At 43.1% G+C, this 19,632-nt stretch overlaps 1 protein-coding gene across 2 annotated transcripts in view; it reads right to left on the reverse strand.

Moving 5' to 3' along the window:
- LOC139379112 (RNA-binding protein with multiple splicing-like) overlaps nucleotides 1-19,632 on the reverse strand; it is a 66,206-nt gene that overhangs the window by 40,165 nt on the left and 6,409 nt on the right. For both annotated transcript variants that reach the window (XM_071121938.1, XM_071121939.1), the window contains exons 2-3: nucleotides 4,319-4,396; nucleotides 3,293-3,331 (exon numbers count right to left, since the gene is read on the reverse strand). In XM_071121938.1, coding sequence (XP_070978039.1) covers nucleotides 3,293-3,331; nucleotides 4,319-4,396 — 117 coding nt within the window. The remainder of the gene's footprint in view (nucleotides 1-3,292; nucleotides 3,332-4,318; nucleotides 4,397-19,632) is intronic.

Genomic DNA, 19,632 nt, shown 5'->3' on the forward strand with positions numbered 1-19,632 from the left:
CCACCAGCATCCACCAGACACACACAAAATAAGAATACACTTTCATACACTTCAATAAAAGTATCATAACATAAGGAGAGGTACGTCCTTACTCTACTGAGGCTTTGCTTGTAATTGCTTTCTCCCAGCAGGCCCCTGATATCCTAATGCCAAGGGCACATCTTATCTCGAACTTTAACCCAAACACCAGATGTGCTCAGGATGGCGATGCTACAGGTATTTAGGTCAGTTCCATAGTGCTGTGATGTGCTATTTTATTATTATTATTTTTTAACTACACTGAAACAGCCTGTTGAGGGACTGAGCCATGTCTAAACTACACTGAAACAGCCTGTTGAGGGACTGAGCCATGTCTAAACTACACTGAAACAGCCTGTTGAGGGACTGAGCCATGTCTAAACTACACTGAAACAGCCTGTTGAGGGACTGAGCCATGTCTAAACTACACTGAAACAGCCTGTTGAGGGACTGAGCCATGTCTAAACTACACTGAAACTTCCTGTTGAGGGACTGAGCCATATCTAAACTACACTGAAACAGCCTGTTGAGGGACTGAGCCATGTGTTCACTACACTGAAACAGCCTGCTGAGGGACTGAGCCATGTGTTCACTACACTGAAACAGCCTGCTGAGGGACTGAGGCTTGTCTAAACTACACTGAAACTTCCTTTTGAGGGACGAGCCATATCTAAACTACACTGAAACAGCCTGTTGAGGGACTGAGCCATGTGTTCACTACACTGAAACAGCCTGCTGAGGGACTGAGCTATGTCTAAACTACACTGAAACAGCCTGTTGAGGGACTGAGCCATGTCTAAACTACACTGAAACAGCCTGTTGAGGGACTGAGCCATGTCTAAACTACACTGAAACAGCCTGTTGAGGGACTGAGCCATGTCTAAACTACACTGAAACAGCCTGTTGAGGGACTGAGCCACGTCTAAACTACACTGAAACAGTCTGCTGAGGGACTGAGCTATGTCTAAACTACACTGAAACAGCCTGTTGAGGGACTGAGCCATGTCTAAACTACACTGAAACAGCATGCTGAGGGATTGAGCCATGTCTAAACTACACTGAAACAGCCTGTTGAGGGACTGAGCCATGTCTAAACTACACTGAAACAGCCTGCTGAGGGATCGAGCCATGTGTTCACTACACTGAAACAGCCTGTTGAGGGACTGAGCCATGTGTTCACTACACTGAAACAGCCTGTTGAGGGACTGAGCCATGTCTAAACTACACTGAAACTTCCTGTTGAGGGACTGAGCCATGTCTAAACTACACTGAAACAGCCTGTTGAGGGACTGAGCCATGTCTAAACTACACTGAAACAGCCTGTTGAGGGACTGAGCCACGTCTAAACTACACTGAAACAGCCTGTTGAGGGACTGAGCCATGTCTAAACTACACTGAAACAGCCTGCTGAGGTACTGAGCCATGTCTAAACTACACTGAAACTTCCTGTTGAGGGACTGAGCCATGTCTAAACTACACTGAAACAGCCTGTTGAGGGACTGAGCCATGTCTAAACTACACTGAAACAGCCTGTTGAGGGACTGAGCCATGTCTAAACTACACTGAAACAGCCTGCTGAGGGACTGAGCCATATCTAAACTACACTGAAACAGCCTGCTGAGGTACTGAGCCATGTCTAAACTACACTGAAACAGCCTGTTGAGGGACTGAGCCATGTCTAAACTACACTGAAACAGCCTGTTGAGGGACTGAGCCATGTCTAAACTACACTGAAACAGCCTGTTGAGGGACTGAGCCACGTCTAAACTACACTGAAACAGCCTGTTGAGGGACTGAGCCATGTCTAAACTACACTGAAACAGCCTGCTGAGGTACTGAGCCATGTCTAAACTACACTGAAACAGCCTGTTGAGGGACTGAGCCATGTCTAAACTACACTGAAACAGCCTGTTGAGGGACTGAGCCATGTCTAAACTACACTGAAACAGCCTGTTGAGGGACTGAGCCACGTCTAAACTACACTGAAACAGCCTGTTGAGGGACTGAGCCATGTCTAAACTACACTGAAACAGCCTGCTGAGGTACTGAGCCATGTCTAAACTACACTGAAACTTCCTGTTGAGGGACTGAGCCATGTCTAAACTACACTGAAACAGCCTGTTGAGGGACTGAGCCATGTCTAAACTACACTGAAACAGCCTGTTGAGGGACTGAGCCACGTCTAAACTACACTGAAACAGCCTGTTGAGGGACTGAGCCATGTCTAAACTACACTGAAACAGCCTGCTGAGGTACTGAGCCATGTCTAAACTACACTGAAACTTCCTGTTGAGGGACTGAGCCATGTCTAAACTACACTGAAACAGCCTGTTGAGGGACTGAGCCATGTCAAAACTACACTGAAACAGCCTGTTGAGGGACTGAGCCATGTCTAAACTACACTGAAACAGCCCGTTGAGGGACTGAGCCATGTCTAAACTACACTGAAACAGCCTGTTGAGGGACTGAGCCATGTCTAAACTACACTGAAACAGCCTGTTGAGGGACTGAGCCATGTCTAAACTACACTGAAACAGCCTGTTGAGGGACTGAGCCATGTCTAAACTACACTGAAACAGCCTGTTGAGGGACTGAGCCATGTCTAAACTACACTGAAACAGCCTGTTGAGGGACTGAGCCATGTCTAAACTACACTGAAACTTCCTGTTGAGGGACTGAGCCATGTCTAAACTACACTGAAACAGCCTGTTGAGGGACTGAGCCATATCTAAACTACACTGAAACAGCCTGTTGAGGGACTGAGCCATGTCTAAACTACACTGAAACAGCCTGTTGAGGGACTGAGCCATGTCTAAACTACACTGAAACAGCCTGTTGAGGGACTGAGCCATATCTAAACTACACTGAAACAGCCTGTTGAGGGACTGAGCCATGTCTAAACTACACTGAAACAGCCTGCTGAGGGACTGAGCCATGTCTAAACTACACTGAAACAGCCTGCTGAGGGATTGAGCCATGTCTAAACTACACTGAAACAGCCTGTTGAGGGACTGAGCCATGTCTAAACTACACTGAAACAGCCTGCTGAGGGACTGAGCCATGTCTAAACTACACTGAAACAGCCTGTTGAGGGACTGAGCCATGTCTAAACTACACTGAAACAGCCTGCTGAGGGACTGAGCCATGTCTAAACTACACTGAAACAGCCTGTTGAGGGACTGAGCCATGTCTAAACTACACTGAAACAGCCTGTTGAGGGACTGAGCCATGTCTAAACTACACCGTGTGGAAAAATGATGTATTTTTTACTTACCTGTTTTGAGGTGAGTTTTATCAATGATCCCTCATAACCCTAAAACAAAGACCAAGACAAATTGTTAGCATAAACAGCAAAAACATGTATAAGTATATACTATTTGATGCTATGATAGTATTCAACATAACAGTATAGACTCTATTTGATGCTATGAGAGCATTCAACATGACAATATATTCTCTATTTGATGCCATGATAGTATTCAACATGACAGTATAGACTCTATTTGATGCCATGATAGTATTCAACATGACAGTATAGACTCTATTTGATGCTATGATAGTATTCAACATGACAGTATAGACTCTATTTGATGCTATGATAGTATTCAACATGACAGTATAGACTCTATTTGATGCTATGATAGTATTCAACATGACAGTATAGACTCTATTTGATGCTATGAGAGCATTCAACATGACAATGATCAAATCAAATCAAATTCAAATTTGGTTCTTCTGATGATGTCAATGTAACATTAATTTGACTTGACATACGGTGTTAATAGAAACATTGTGAATGTGTTTATTCATTTACATATTTTGACTCAAAGTCTCATAAATGCCTAAGCGTGTTGGTGTTACTGGCCGTTGGTTAGTCGTGAGAAGAAAAAAAAAACACATGTTGAGGTCCCCCCTTGAAAATGTACCTGATTAGCCAAAATGTATTGCTTTTTAAACACTTACATGATATACCCTTTCAATGTACACACCCAGTGCATAACCAAAGCGCTGTATCAGATGGATCTGTGGTGTTATTACACTTGGTAGCAACATGCATAGTTCCTGTGCCATGAAAATGCTTGTTTATGTTCTGTAACTACACTGACCATGTGTTATTCTCTCAAAACTACCCCCTCCATATGATTACAGGTTTAGTTTTGATTGTATTCATGGTTGAGGAATGCAGGCAGTTTTCCATTTCCATTTATTTCCTCATCACTAATGATGGAGGCCTGTTAACGGTTGCCTGTTTGAACAGAGGCCTTATCAATTGTTTCATATCATCCATTAGTACACACACCTTAAATGGTCTGAACAGGAGATACAGCTCCCGCGGCTTTATATCCAGAGGTAGTCCACTGACAAATAACGTGCGGACCTAAAGAGGAGGAGATGAGGGGGAAAGAAAGAGAAAGAGAGAGAGAGAGAGAGAGAGAGAGAGAGAGAGAGAGAGAGAGAGAGAGAGAGAGAGAGAGAGAGAGAGAGAGAGAGAGAGAGAGAGAGAAAGAAAGAAAGAGAGAGAGAGAGAGAGAGAGAGAGAGAGAGAGAGAGAGAGAGAGAGAGAGAGAGAGAGAGAGAGAGAGAGAGAGAGACAGAGAGAGAGAGAGAGAAAGATAAAGAGAGAGAGAGAGAGAGAGAGAGAGAGAGAGAGAGAGAGAGAGAGAGAGAGAGAGAGAGAGAGAGAGAGAGAGAGAGAGAGAGAGAGGTTCATGTATTTTTCATTAACCTTCAGTAATTATAAATAGCTACCGTACCTGACAGATGATGTGGGACATTGAAACAGAGAAATGGAGTCTGAAATGGTCTGATGAGCTCAGTAATTCAGTAACTTACGTTACAAGCATGTGAAATACACTTGAAGCCAAGGTTTAAAAAAAAAACGTTAAAATATAATACACACAACCGATACAAGCATCACTTAACTCCATCACCCTCCCTCCCTCCACAACGCACACTTTCCTTTGTAAGCATACTACGTTTCTCTATGTAATCTACGGCCCACTGAGTTTCATGGCCGTCCTCCCCTGGCAGTTTCTACCTCCTGTTTTAACGTTTGAACTTTTCAACTTGGGAGATGTGAGCAAGAGGAGAACGTGCTGCATTATGACGTACCTGTCAAATTAGAATGACATGAAGAATTCTGATCCTGGTTTTTCTCTAGCAAGAGTGTGTGAAAACCTTGTGAAGACTTACAGAAAACGTTTGACCTCTGTTATATACCCTTTGTTGGCAATGACAAAGTATTGAGATAAACTTTTGTTATTGACCAAATACTTATTTTCCACCATAATTTGCAAATAAATTCATTAAAAATCCTACAATGTGATTTTCTGATTTTTTTTTCCCTCGTTTTGTCTGTCATAGTTGAAGTGTACCTATGATGAAAATTACAGGCCTCTCTCATCTTTCTAAGTGGGAGAACTTGCACAATTGGTGGCTGACTAAATACTTCTTTGCCCCACTGTACATGTCAGATTAGAATGACATGAAGAATTCTGATCCTGGTTTTTCTCTAGCAAGAGGTTGAACTGTCAAGAAGAAAAAAAAAACACGACGTGAGAATGATGAGGCTTCTTTCTCGTACAGTGATGCTCTGGGAATTGATAGGCTCAAAGATAGGTTCAGGAACGTGATTGGTTACAGCACACAGGAAGTAACCCGGCGGGGCAAAACTGGTCGCAATGATATCATGGTATTTTTTTTAGTAACCAGAAAAATACGTTGTCGTCATGAAAAATACGTATTTAACCTGGTTGTAACAGAGATTTTGTCATTTGCTACATGACCTCTCGTTAAACAGAAAACCACTTTACAACCAGGAAGTGATGTCACTAAAACAAATTTAGGGGTGGCCTGAGTGTAGACTCTATTTGATTCTATGATAGTATTCAACATATAGAACAAGGAGGGTTATAGTAAAGCTTAGCAGGGATAGGATATCTATGATCTAAAAACTCTTGTTCACTGTGCAGTGAATTGAAAACCAGTGCTCTTCATTTGTACAATGATGCAGGACATGAACGTGAAGAATTGTGTCCCTACAAGGGGAAGAATATGAGGTTTTTATTTTATTTTATTTCACCTTTATTTAACCAGGTAGGCTAGTTGAGAACACCTTTATTTAACCAGGTAGGCTAGTTGAGAACACCTTTATTTAACCAGGTAGGCTAGTTGAGAACACCTTTATTTAACCAGGTAGGCTAGTTGAGAACACCTTTATTTAACCAGGTAGGCTAGTTGAGAAGACCTTTATTTAACCAGGTAGGCTAGTTGAGAACACCTTTATTTAACCAGGTAGGCTAGTTGAGAACACCTTTATTTAACCAGGTAGGCTAGTTGAGAAGACCTTTATTTAACCAGGTAGGCTAGTTGAGAACACCTTTATTTAACCAGGTAGGCTAGTTGAGAACACCTTTATTTAACCAGGTAGGCTAGTTGAGAACACCTTTATTTAACCAGGTAGGCTAGTTGAGAACACCTTTATTTAACCAGGTAGGCTAGTTGAGAACACCTTTATTTAACCAGGTAGGCTAGTTGAGAACACCTTTATTTAACCAGGTAGGCTAGTTGAGAACACCTTTATTTAACCAGGTAGGCTAGTTGAGAAGACCTTTATTTAACCAGGTAGGCTAGTTGAGAACACCTTTATTTAACCAGGTAGGCTAGTTGAGAACACCTTTATTTAACCAGGTAGGCTAGTTGAGAACACCTTTATTTAACCAGGTAGGCTAGTTGAGAACACCTTTATTTAACCAGGTAGGCTAGTTGAGAACACCTTTATTTAACCAGGTAGGCTAGTTGAGAAGACCTTTATTTAACCAGGTAGGCTAGTTGAGAACACCTTTATTTAACCAGGTAGGCTAGTTGAGAACACTTTTATTTAACCAGGTAGGCTAGTTGAGAAGACCTTTATTTAACCAGGTAGGCTAGTTGAGAACACCTTTATTTAACCAGGTAGGCTAGTTGAGAACACCTTTATTTAACCAGGTAGGCTAGTTGAGAACACCTTTATTTAACCAGGTAGGCTAGTTGAGAACACCTTTATTTAACCAGGTAGGCTAGTTGAGAACACCTTTATTTAACCAGGTAGGCTAGTTGAGAACACCTTTATTTAACCAGGTAGGCTAGTTGAGAACACCTTTATTTAACCAGGTAGGCTAGTTGAGAACACCTTTATTTAACCAGGTAGGCTAGTTGAGAACACCTTTATTTAACCAGGTAGGCTAGTTGAGAACACCTTTATTTAACCAGGTAGGCTAGTTGAGAACACCTTTATTTAACCAGGTAGGCTAGTTGAGAACACCTTTATTTAACCAGGTAGGCTAGTTGAGAAGACCTTTATTTAACCAGGTAGGCTAGTTGAGAACACCTTTATTTAACCAGGTAGGCTAGTTGAGAACACCTTTATTTAACCAGGTAGGCTAGTTGAGAACACCTTTATTTAACCAGGTAGGCTAGTTGAGAACACCTTTATTTAACCAGGTAGGCTAGTTGAGAAGACCTTTATTTAACCAGGTAGGCTAGTTGAGAACACCTTTATTTAACCAGGTAGGCTAGTTGAGAACACCTTTATTTAACCAGGTAGGCTAGTTGAGAACACCTTTATTTAACCAGGTAGGCTAGTTGAGAACACCTTTATTTAACCAGGTAGGCTAGTTGAGAACAAGTTCTCATTTACAACTGCGAACTGGTAGTATATTCAACTAGCAAAGTAAAATGTTAGTTTTTTTTGTATTTTTTTTTTTTAATTGTTTTTTGAACGCATACACATTTAGTCCAGTGTCAACAAATGTGCAAATCAACCTTTATTTAACTAGGCAAGTCAGTTAAAGAACAAATTCCTATTTACAATGACGGCCTACTTCTACCAGGCCTCATGTGAATGCTTACTATGTATACGACATCATTGACATCCCCGATGAATTTGCTAGAAAAGATAACTTTCCAAATTAAAATAATAATTTTATTTTAAAAAAATGTGCAACCGCCGGACGCATTTACTAAGACTACCACATGCCACATTAATGTCAGCTTGGGGGCCGAATTCGGCACGCGGGCCTTGAGTTTAAGACCGCGTATTCGAAGTTAAAGCTGTCTAAGTAGATCTGAATTTAGCCATGTAGAAATTCAGAGGAGTGTGGATTTCACAACTCACCATTTAGCACAACAGGAACTTAACAGATGAAGCGGTAAAACAGCCATCCAGAGCAACGTGAAACCCCCAAGCCCATGCCAAAACTGCACCGAAACAAACAGAGAAGCCTAGCAACTCCAGAGCTGGCAAGCCGAACCGCCAGCTGGCTAATTCAACCTCGATGACTTTCTCACCTTAGCTTTTATCTTATTCTGAGTCAAGCCAACTCTACAGATCTGTCACTGTTGTCTGTCAACGGCAGGTTGTGTGTCATAGCTGCACTAGAACATCAAGGCAGTTGCTGACAGCCACTAAGGACTGTAAAACAATGAGTGAAAAAGTAGAAGAGTAAAAAACAAAAATGAAAAAAAAAATGTAAGGGTAGATGAGATCTGATTAAAAGTCTACTCAGGTGCCTAATTACTGTGGTGAGGCAAAACTGAGAGTTTGGCACATTTTCAAGACAATCCAAAAGTTCAGTTGAATTATTTGAACCTTTCATCTAACTGTTTCGGGGTGACAATTTATGGTCTTTTATCATGTGTTCATTCTCATCAACTGAGAAAGGTTACTGAACTGTCCTGCTGGGGGTTTAAACCCTAACAACTCCATTATTAGGTTACTGACCTGTCCTGCTGTGGGTTTAAACCCTAACAACTCCATTACTAGGTTATTGAACTGTCCTGCTGTGGGTTTAAACCCTAACAACTCCATTACTAGATTACTGAACTGTCCTGCTGTGGGTTTAAACCCTAACAACTCCATTACTAGATTACTGAACTGTCACGCTGTGGGTTTAATTCCCAACAACTCCATTACTAGGTTACTGAACTGTCCTGCTGTGGGTTTAAACCCTAACAACTCCATTACTAGATTACTGAACTGTCACGCTGTGGGTTTAATTCCCAACAACTCCATTACTAGGTTACTGAACTGTCCTACTGTGGGTTTAAACCCTAACAACTCCATTATTAGGTTACTGAACTGTCCTGCTGTGGGTTTAAACCCTAACAACTCCAACACTAGATTACTGAACTGTCCTGCTGTGGGTTTAATTCCTAACAACTCCATTACTAGGTTACTGAACTGTCCTGCTGTGGGTTTAAACCCTAACAACCCCCTTATTAGATTACTGAACTGTCCTGCTGTGGATTTAAACCATAACAACTCCATTACTAGGTTACTGAACTGTCACGCTGTGGGTTTAAACCCTAACAACTCCATTACTAGGTTACTGAACTGTCCTGCTGTGGCCTTAATCCCTAACCAGTCTATTATGAGGCTACTGAAACACTCTGGACGTGTCAAGACGAGGACTCCCAACATTGAGTCCACTATACAGTCAGAACAATTGGACATTCCTAACTGAGTTGGACCATGCTCTACTGCACTGAGTTATTAGTATGACGTTAGTTATTGTGTTACATGATATATGCTGGAACGCGTGTGGTTTTCTGGTGCGTAGTGCACTGTCAGATGTCAGATGATGGTCAAATGTGTTAACAGTTCTCCACACACATCTGCTATCAACTAGTTATATATATATATATTTTTTTTTTTCTCCCAGACTACTATGAAAAGACATGGGTGTAGACAGGTGTCCTACTGTTTCCAGTGAGGTGAGATATTACACTTTTACTATGCAGTAAACTGATTAGAAGCCTATAGCTGCACTCAACCAGACTCAGTGGTTCTGGAGAATACAATTAAATATGATGAAAGTATATGACATGATGCAGGACATATGCAGTGTTTTTTAAAAATTTTTATAGCAATATCAAATCATTTCTGGGTAGCAAGTAAGTACCCTACTGTAATAGTTTTCCATTCAAATTTTTTAGCAAAACACTATTTCTCAAGCAAAATGTTGCTAGGACTGTCTGGGAGTGGTCTGAGTGAGGGAAGGGAAAAGTGAATAGTAGCTGTTTTAGGCAGAGAGGTTTGGAACTCTCTTTCTTATTAGTCGATTAACCAATTTACCGTCTAGTGATGTCACCAGGCAAACCCAAACTCCCGCCAATGCAAACAGGCTGATTAGAAGGTCCTATGTAGATTGTATTTTTAGCCCGCAAATATTTTTTTAAATTTTACATTTATTTAATGAGGCAAGTCAGTTAAGAAAAAATTATACTTTTCAATGATGGCCTAGGAACAGTGGGTTAACTGGTCTAGGAACAGTGGGTTAACTGGTCTAGGAACAGTGGGTTAACTGGTCTAGGAACAGTGGGTTAACTAACTGGTCTAGGAACAGTGGGTTAACTGGTCTAGGAACAGTGGGTTAACTGGTCTAGGAACAGTGGGTTAACTAACTGGTCTAGGAACAGTGGGTTAACTGGTCTAGGAACAGTGGGTTAACTGGTCTAGGAACAGTGGGTTAACTGGTCTAGGAACAGTGGGTTAACTGGTCTAGGAACAGTGGGTTAACTGGTCTAGGAACAGTGGGTTAACTGGTCTAGGAACAGTGGGGTTAACTGGTCTAGGAACAGTGGGTTAACTGGTCTAGGAACAGTGGGTTAACTGGTCTAGGAACAGTGGGTTAACTGGTCTAGGAACAGTGAGTTAACTGGTCTAGGAACAGTGGGTTAACTGGCCTAGGAACAGTGGGTTAACTGCCTGTTCAGGGGCAGAAAAACAGATGTTTAACTTGTCAGCTCGGGGACCTTGGACCATTGTTACTCTAACTTCCGCGACGCATATAAGGCCCTGCCCCGCCCCCCTTTCGGAAAAGCTGACCACGACTCCATTTTGTTGATCCCTGCCTACAGACAGAAACTAAAACAAGAGGCTCCCACGCTGAGGTCTGTCCAACGCTGGTCCGACCAAGCTGACTCCACACTCCAAGACTGCTTCCATCACGTGGACTGGGAGATGTTTCGTATTGCGTCAGATAACAACATTGACGAATACGCTGATTCGGTGTGCGAGTTCATTAGAACGTGCGTTGAAGATGTCGTTCCCATAGCAACGATTAAAACATTCCCTAACCAGAAACCGTGGATTGATGGCAGCATTCGTGTGAAACTGAAAGCGCGAACCACTGCTTTTAATCAGGGCAAGGTGTCTGGTAACATGACCGAATACAAACAGTGCAGCTATTCCCTCCGCAAGGCTATCAAACAAGCTAAGCGCCAGTACAGAGACAAAGTAGAATCTCAATTCAACGGCTCAGACACAAGAGGCATGTGGCAGGGTCTACAGTCAATCACGGACTACAGGAAGAAACCCAGTCCAGTCACGGACCAGGATGTCTTGCTCCCAGGCAGACTAAATAACTTTTTTGCCCGCTTTGAGGACAATACAGTGCCACTGACACGGCCTGCAACGAAAACATGCGGTCTCTCCTTCACTGCAGCCGAGGTGAGTAAGACATTTAAACGTGTTAACCCTCGCAAGGCTGCAGGCCCAGATGGCATCCCCAGCCGCGCCCTCAGAGCATGCGCAGACCAGCTGGCCGGTGTGTTTACGGACATATTCAATCAATCCCTATACCAGTCTGCTGTTCCCACATGCTTCAAGAGGGCCACCATTGTTCCTGTTCCCAAGAAAGCTAAGGTAACTGAGCTAAATGACTACCGCCCCGTAGCACTCACATCCGTCATCATGAAGTGCTTTGAGAGACTAGTCAAGGACCATATCACCTCCACCCTACCTGACACCCTAGACCCACTCCAATTTGCTTACCGCCCAAATAGGTCCACAGACGATGCAATCTCAACCACACTGCACACTGCCCTAACCCATCTGGACAAGAGGAATACCTATGTGAGAATGCTGTTCATCGACTACAGCTCGGCATTCAACACCATAGTACCCTCCAAGCTCGTCATCAAGCTCGAGACCCTGGGTCTCGACCCCGCCCTGTGCAACTGGGTACTGGACTTCCTGACGGGCCGCCCCCAGGTGGTGAGGGTAGGCAACAACATCTCCTCCCCGCTGATCCTCAACACTGGGGCCCCACAAGGTTGCGTTCTGAGCCCTCTCCTGTACTCCCTGTTCACCCACGACTGCGTGGCCACGCACGCCTCCAACTCAATCATCAAGTTTGCGGACGACACAACAGTGGTAGGCTTGATTACCAACAACGATGAGACGGCCTACAGGGAGGAGGTGAGGGCCCTCGGAGTGTGGTGTCAGGAAAACAACCTCACACTCAACGTCAACAAAACTAAGGAGATGATTGTGGACTTCAGGAAACAGCAGAGGGAACACCCCCCTATCCACATCGATGGAACAGTAGTGGAGAGGGTAGCAAGTTTTAAGTTCCTCGGCATACACATCACAGACAAACTGAATTGGTCCACTCACACAGACAGCATCGTGAAGAAGGCGCAGCAGCGCCTCTTCAACCTCAGGAGGCTGAAGAAATTCGGCTTGTCACCAAAAGCACTCACAAACTTCTACAGATGCACAATCGAGAGCATCCTGGCGGGCTGTATCACCGCCTGGTATGGCAACTGCACCGCCCTCAACCGTAAGGCTCTCCAGAGGGTAGTGAGGTCTGCACAACGCATCACCGGGGGCAAACTACCTGCCCTCCAGGACACCTACACCACCCGATGTCACAGGAAGGCCATAAAGATCATCAAGGACATCAACCACCCGAGCCACTGCCTGTTCACCCCGCTATCATCCAGAAGGCGAGGTCAGTACAGGTGCATCAAAGCTGGGACCGAGAGACTGAAAAACAGCTTCTATCTCAAGGCCATCAGACTGTTAAACAGCCACCACTAACACTGAGTGGCTGCTGCCAACACACTGACACTGACTCAACTCCAGCCACTTTAATAATGGGAATTGATGGGAAATGATGTAAATATATCACTAGCCACTTTAAACAATGCTACCTTATATAAATGTTACTTACCCTACATTATTCATCTCATACGCATACGTATATACTGTACTCTATATCATCGACGGTATCCTTATGTAATACATGTATCACTAGCCACTTTATACTATACTATGCCACTTTGTTTACATACTCATCTCATTTGTACATACTGTACCCGATACCATCTACTGTATCTTGCCTATGCTGCTCTGTACCATCACTCATTCATATATCCTTATGTACATATTCTTTATCCCCTTACACTGTGTACAAGACAGTAGTTTTGGAATTGTTAGTTAGATTACTTGTTATTACTGCATTGTCGGAACTAGAAGCACAAGCATTTCGCTACACTCGCATTAACATCTGCTAACCATGTGTATGTGACAAATAAAATTTGATTTGATTTGATTTGAACTTGCAACCTTCTGGTTACTAGTCCAACGCTCTAACCACTAGGCTACCCTATAATAAAACTATTTCATTTTTTTCACATGTGGTCGTATTATCAGCCGCTGTACAATATGATACAATAACAAACAACAACAAAAAAAACAACTGAATTTTGACTGCACTGGGCATTGAATTGATTTAAGCCATGTTTTAGAACATTCTCCTGAGTCACTGTGAGTTTCCCACCTGCATTCCCATAGTGCTGAGGTGCCCTGTTTCTGGCTTGGAATCGTTGACCATTTATGGTGCTCTCATGCACACCAACCCGCTGAGCGTACTTCAATCAAAAACAGCAGACCCACCACCAGCCAGCTGAGAACTTCACAAAGTGCACACAGTGCCGTTACCTGGCAACAGTTAGCAAAGCTCGGCGCGCACCGGGGCCAAAAACATCAGATCCTATTAAGGCCACCGTTGCTGTGTGTCCCGCGGGAGGAATGCACCTCTAATCAGCCCTCTATGATGCCATTGCCTGTGAATGAAGTCATCACCTCAACTGCGATGGCCAAAGACAACTTTTGGGGGTCCCAGAGCCACCTAAAGACTCTAAAAATTGTATTGTGACTACTAGAATAAAGTCATCAACTCCAACTGTAGCTCAAACTGAGGAGATGTCAGACCATTTCCACCCTGACCATTTCCACCCTGACCATTTCCACCCTGTTTCTAGAACAAAGTCATCAACTCCAACTGTAGCTCAAACTGAGGAGATGTCAAACCATTTCCACCCTGACCATTTCCACCCTGACCATTTCCACCCTGTTTCTAGAACAAAGTCATCAACTCCAACTGTAGCTCTAACTGAGGAGATGTCAAACCATTTCCACCCTGACCATTTCCACCCTGACTCTAGAACAAAGTCATCAACTCCAACTGTAGCTCTAACTGAAGAGATGTCAAACCATTTCCACCCTGACCATTTCCACCCTGACTCTAGAACAAAGTCATCATCCCCAACTGTAGCTCTAACTGAGGAGATGTCAGACCATTTCCACCCTGACCATTTCCACCCTGTTTCTAGAACAAAGTCATCAACTCCAACTGTAGCTCTAACTGAGGAGATGTCAAACCATTTCCACCCTGACCATTTCCACCCTGACTCTAGAACAAAGTCATCAACTCCAACTGTAGCTCTAACTGAGGAGATGTCAAACCATTTCCACCCTGACCATTTCCACCCTGACCATTTCCACCCTGACTCTAGAACAATGTCATCAACTCCAACTGTAGCTCTAACTGAAGAGATGTCAAACCATTTCCACCCTGACCATTTCCACCCTGACCATTTCCACCCTGACCATTTCCACCCTGACTCTAGAACAAAGTCATCAACTCCAACTGTAGCTCTAACTGAGGAGATGTCAAACCATTTTCAAAACAATGGCCGTAAGTAACACTTTTCACACAAAATGAAGGCTGTTTTCAGAACCAATAACAACCGAAGCCAAAGTCAACATACTCTAAAAACATATAACATGATTAGCTACCATTATATTGACGATTACAGTAAAAACCATTTTAGTAACAAAACAGTTTGAGTTTGTAGAAAGGGAAAGATATTTCTCACCCATTATAACGATTATTAATTCATTAATAATAACTAATTTGTGAAGAGCTACTGATGAACAGAAGAATAAAGAACCATCTGTGCAGACTTAGATAAAGACTTTTATTCTGAGTTAGAAAAAATGTGGTATAATTATTCAATTATCTGTCTGATCATAAAATTCATACAATTATATCTATGTCACAATTGATTGTTTCATAAGCAATTATAATATTCATAAATCGATGATTTCTGATGTATGGAATGCGTCCTTTCTTCAAGTCAGAGATGCATGGCTTCAGATAGGTGTTCAGAGTCGAGTTCATGTGCTTTTTTTTGACCACCCGTTTCTGTTTAAAATGAGGGACATGACCTCGGAGTGTGAGTGGGATGAATATTATTTGTGTTGGAGCCAAGTTCCGTAGATAGAGGACTCAGGTGTGGTAGGTAGAGATCTGGCCCTGGAGTTTGGACTTGGCATTGTGAGGTCAGATTTGTGTGTGTGTATACATTTGTCCTATTTCAGAAATGCGCAAGTGTGTATTAATACACATGTGTGAATTAGAGAGATTTTTTTGTCACTGTTCACTGTTATTGTCAGTCTTTATGGTTAAGAGAAACTGAAGGCCTTCTAAGTGTCAAACAACCCAAAATGGATGAATCCATCTAAGGCTGTTGTTAATCCTGCATGAGTCAGGGTGAAAACAAAAGGTCAAGTTCCCCATTCAAGATCAGAGGTCATAGCAAGGTTAGTGTTTGGGTCATGGGTTAACTGAGAGGTCAAATACACTAAAACCAAGAAAGGCGTTTGAACCACCGATCACTGCCTCTCAAAGGTCTGTCAATGTTAAAGCAAGTGACTGAAGCCAGAACACGTTAAAACAAAATATATTTTTGTTTTATTAAACAAATGATTGAAGCCAGAAAACGTATAAACAAATGATTGAAGACAGAGCAAATAAAGAGCTGTCTTTAGGTGTTGTGTTCTCCTTGTCTTCCTCTCATTTAAACTGAACCCTGTCCTAAGCCTTTAGGTTTCTTCATGTCCTGTCAATCAACCGCCGTTCATCTTGAACCCAGAGACAGGCTGCGAGGGGTATTTTAACACGTCAACAGGAAGGATATTTTCACAGACTGTCAAGTAGATTGTCCGTTTTTGGGCTACATTTACAGCTGCCTCAGTATGCTAAATAGCTATTTCCTCTCCCTATACACTTCCTCCTCTCTGTGATAAGACCCTTCCCCCTCTCTGTGGTAAGACCCTTCCCCCTCTCTGTGATAAGACCCTCCCTCCTCTCTGTAGTAAGACCCTTCCCATTCTCTGTGATAAGACCCTCCCCCCTCTCTGTGATAAGACCCTCCCTCCTCTCTGTGGTAAGACCCTCCCCCCTCTCTGTGGTAAGACCCTCCCCCCTCTCTGTGATAAGACCCTCCCCCCTCTCTGTGATAAGACCCTCCCCCCTCTCTGTGATAAGACCCTCCCCCCTCTCTGTGATAAGACCCCCCCCCTCTCTGTGTTAAGACCCTCCCCCCTCTCTGTGATAAGACCCTCCCCCCTCTCTGTGATAAGACCCTCCCCCCTCTCTGTGTTAAGTCCCCCCCCTCTCTGTGATAAGACCCTCCCCCCTCTCTGTAGTAAGACCCTCCCCCCTGTCTGTGATAAGACCCTCCCCCCTCTCTGTGGTAAGACCGTCTCCATAGGCTGACTTAACAGCATTCCAAAGACAATAATTAGAACTGGCTAATTGAGCCTTTCTCACAAATCCCTTTGTTACTGATCCCCCAACCTTGGTCTTTTTTGTTTTGAAGTTGGTAAAAGCATGAGTTAAACTGGACAGAAACCGAGTACAGTCACTTCTGTTTAAGCTTAAAACTTCCAGTTACAGAAGAAAATGACCCTTTAAAAATCAACCATTTCTAAAAAAAACAAAAAAAATTAACCCCTGATGGTAAGGCACCCACTTAATCCAATGATGGAGAGCCTAACCCTGGTTGGCATGGCTGGCATGCTGGCTAAAGACTCATGGTTTTCAGCTGAGCAGTCAGTAGTCAGCAGTCAGTAGTCAGCAGTCAGTAGTCAGCAGTCAGCAATCAGTAGTCAGCAGTCAGTAGTCAGCAGTCAGTAGTCAGCAGTCAGCAGTCAGTAGTCAGCCTCACATGTTCTGCCTGGCTGGCTCTCTCGTCTTTAGGGTTCCCATGACCATAAACGGGTCATCTGTTAAACAGTCAGGGTCATCTGTTAAACAGTCAGGGTCATCTGTTAAACGCTGAGGGTCATCTGTTAAACAGTCAGGGTCATCTGTTAAACAGTCAGGATCATCTGTTAAACGCTCAGGGTCATCTGTTAAACGCTCAGGGTCATCTATTAAACAGTCAGGGTCATCTGTTAAACAGTCAGGGTCATCTGTTAAACGCTCAGGGTCATCTGTTAAACGCTCAGGGTCATCTGTTAAACGCTGAGGGTCATCTGTTAAATGCTGAGGGTCACCTGATAAACGCTGAGGGTCATCTCAGGGTCATCTGTTAAACGCTGAGGGTCATCTCAGGGTCATCTGCTAAACGCTGAGGGTCATCTGTTAAATGCTGAGGGTCATCTCAGGGTCATCTGCTAAATGCTGAGAGTCATCTGTTAAACACTCAGGGTCATCTCAGGGTCATGCTTTCACATTATGATATACGCCAATAGAGAGCTGGCCTGCTGGGATATGGGGAGGGATGGGTTATAGAGAAAATGGAGAGAGAGGAAGGAGGGGAGTTGGATCGAGAGAGAGAGACGAAGATGATGGTTGGTAGTTGAATGAGAGAGAGACTAAGATGATGGTTGGTAGTTGAATGAGAGAGATACTAAGATGATGGTTGGTAGTTGAATGAGAGAGACTAAGGCGATGGTTGGTAGTTGAATGAGAGAGATGCTAAGATGATGGTTGGTAGTTGAATGAGAGAGAGAGAGACTAAGGTGATGGTTGGTAGTTGAATGAGAGAGAGACTAAGATGATGGTTGGTAGTTGAATGAGAGAGGGAGATACTAAGATGATGGTTGGTAGTTGAATGAGAGAGAGACTAAGATGATGGTTGGTAGTTGAATGAGAGAGATACTAAGATGATGGTTGGTAGTTGAATGAGAGAGAGACTAAGGTGATGGTTTGTAGTTGAATGAGAGAGAGACTAAGGTGATGCTTGGTAGTTGAATGAGAGAGAGACTAAGGTGATGGTTGATAGTTGAATGAGAAAGATACTAAGATGATGGTTGGTAGTTGAATGAGAGAGAGACTAAGGTGATGGTTGGTAGTTGAATGAGAGAGATGCTAAGATGATGGTTGGTAGTTGATTGAGAGAGAGCCTAAGATGATGGTTGGTAGTTGAATGAGAGAGATACTAAGATGATGGTTGGTAGTTGAATGAGAGAGAGACTAAGGTGATGGTTGGTAGTTGAATGAGAGAGAGACTAAGGTGATGGTTGGTAGCTGAATGAGAGAGAGACTAAGATGATGGTTGGTAGTTGATTGAGAGAGATACTAAGATGATGGTTGGTAGTTGAATGAGAGAGAGAGAGACTAAGGTGATGGTTGGTAGTTAAATGAGAGAGATACTAAGATGATGGTTGGTAGTTGAATGAGAGAGAGACTAAGATGATGGTTGGTAGTTGAATGAGAGAGATACTAAGATGATGCTTGGTAGTTGAATGAGAGAGAGACTAAAGTGATGGTTGGTAGTTGAATGAGAGAGAGACTAAGGTGATGGTTGGTAGTTGAATTAGAGAGAGACTAAGGTGATGGTTGGTAGTTGAATGAGAGAGAGACTAAGGTGATGGTTGGTAGTTGAATGAGAGAGAGACTAAGATGATGGTTGGTAGTTGAATGAGAGAGAGACTAAGGTGATGGTTGGTAGTTGAATGAGAGAGAGACTAAGATGATGGTTGGTAGTTGATTGAGAGAGAGACTAAGATGATGGTTGGTAGTTGAATGAGAGAGAGACTAAGATGATGCTTGGTAGTTGAATGAGAGAGAGACTAAAGTGATGGTTGGTAGTTGAATGAGAGAGAGACTAAGATGATGGTTGGTAGTTGAATGAGAGAGAGACTAAAGTGATGGTTGGTAGTTGAATGAGAGAGAGACTAAGATGGTGGTTGGTGCCACTGAGTGTCATTATAACGCCAGGAGTTAGTGAGTGCATGAGTGAAAAAGGGATAGTGAGGGAGAGAAGGAAGGGAGGGAGGGAGGGTGTTAAGATAGATGTGGTTAATTATAGTATGTGAGTGAGAGAGACTAAGTGCAGGTGACAGAATAAGCACATAGACACAGCATGACAAAACAAACCACACCGTCAGACGTATTTCAGAAAGGCTGGCACGTCGTCCAACACTACTATCTGTCAATGATCACACAGCATCATAAGACATGAATGGACCTTAAGTCAGCAATGAGGGGTTTTAAACCAAGATGATCAGTGTATTCACACAACGGCTGCTTCTTTTCTCCTTTCACTGGAGTATTCTCAAATGGTTTTGAAGACTTCTGTACAATTCTAAACACTTCTTTTTTCTTCCTCCCAGCGTCACATTTCACAGTCGAACCAGCAGTTGTTGACACTAAGCCTTGTTGTGTTTTCAAATACCTCTTGTCACACAGCTGACAAATGTCCAAGATA

The sequence above is a fragment of the Oncorhynchus clarkii genome, chromosome 21, assembly GCF_045791955.1.
Source record: "Oncorhynchus clarkii lewisi isolate Uvic-CL-2024 chromosome 21, UVic_Ocla_1.0, whole genome shotgun sequence".
NCBI lineage: Eukaryota > Metazoa > Chordata > Actinopteri > Salmoniformes > Salmonidae > Oncorhynchus > Oncorhynchus clarkii.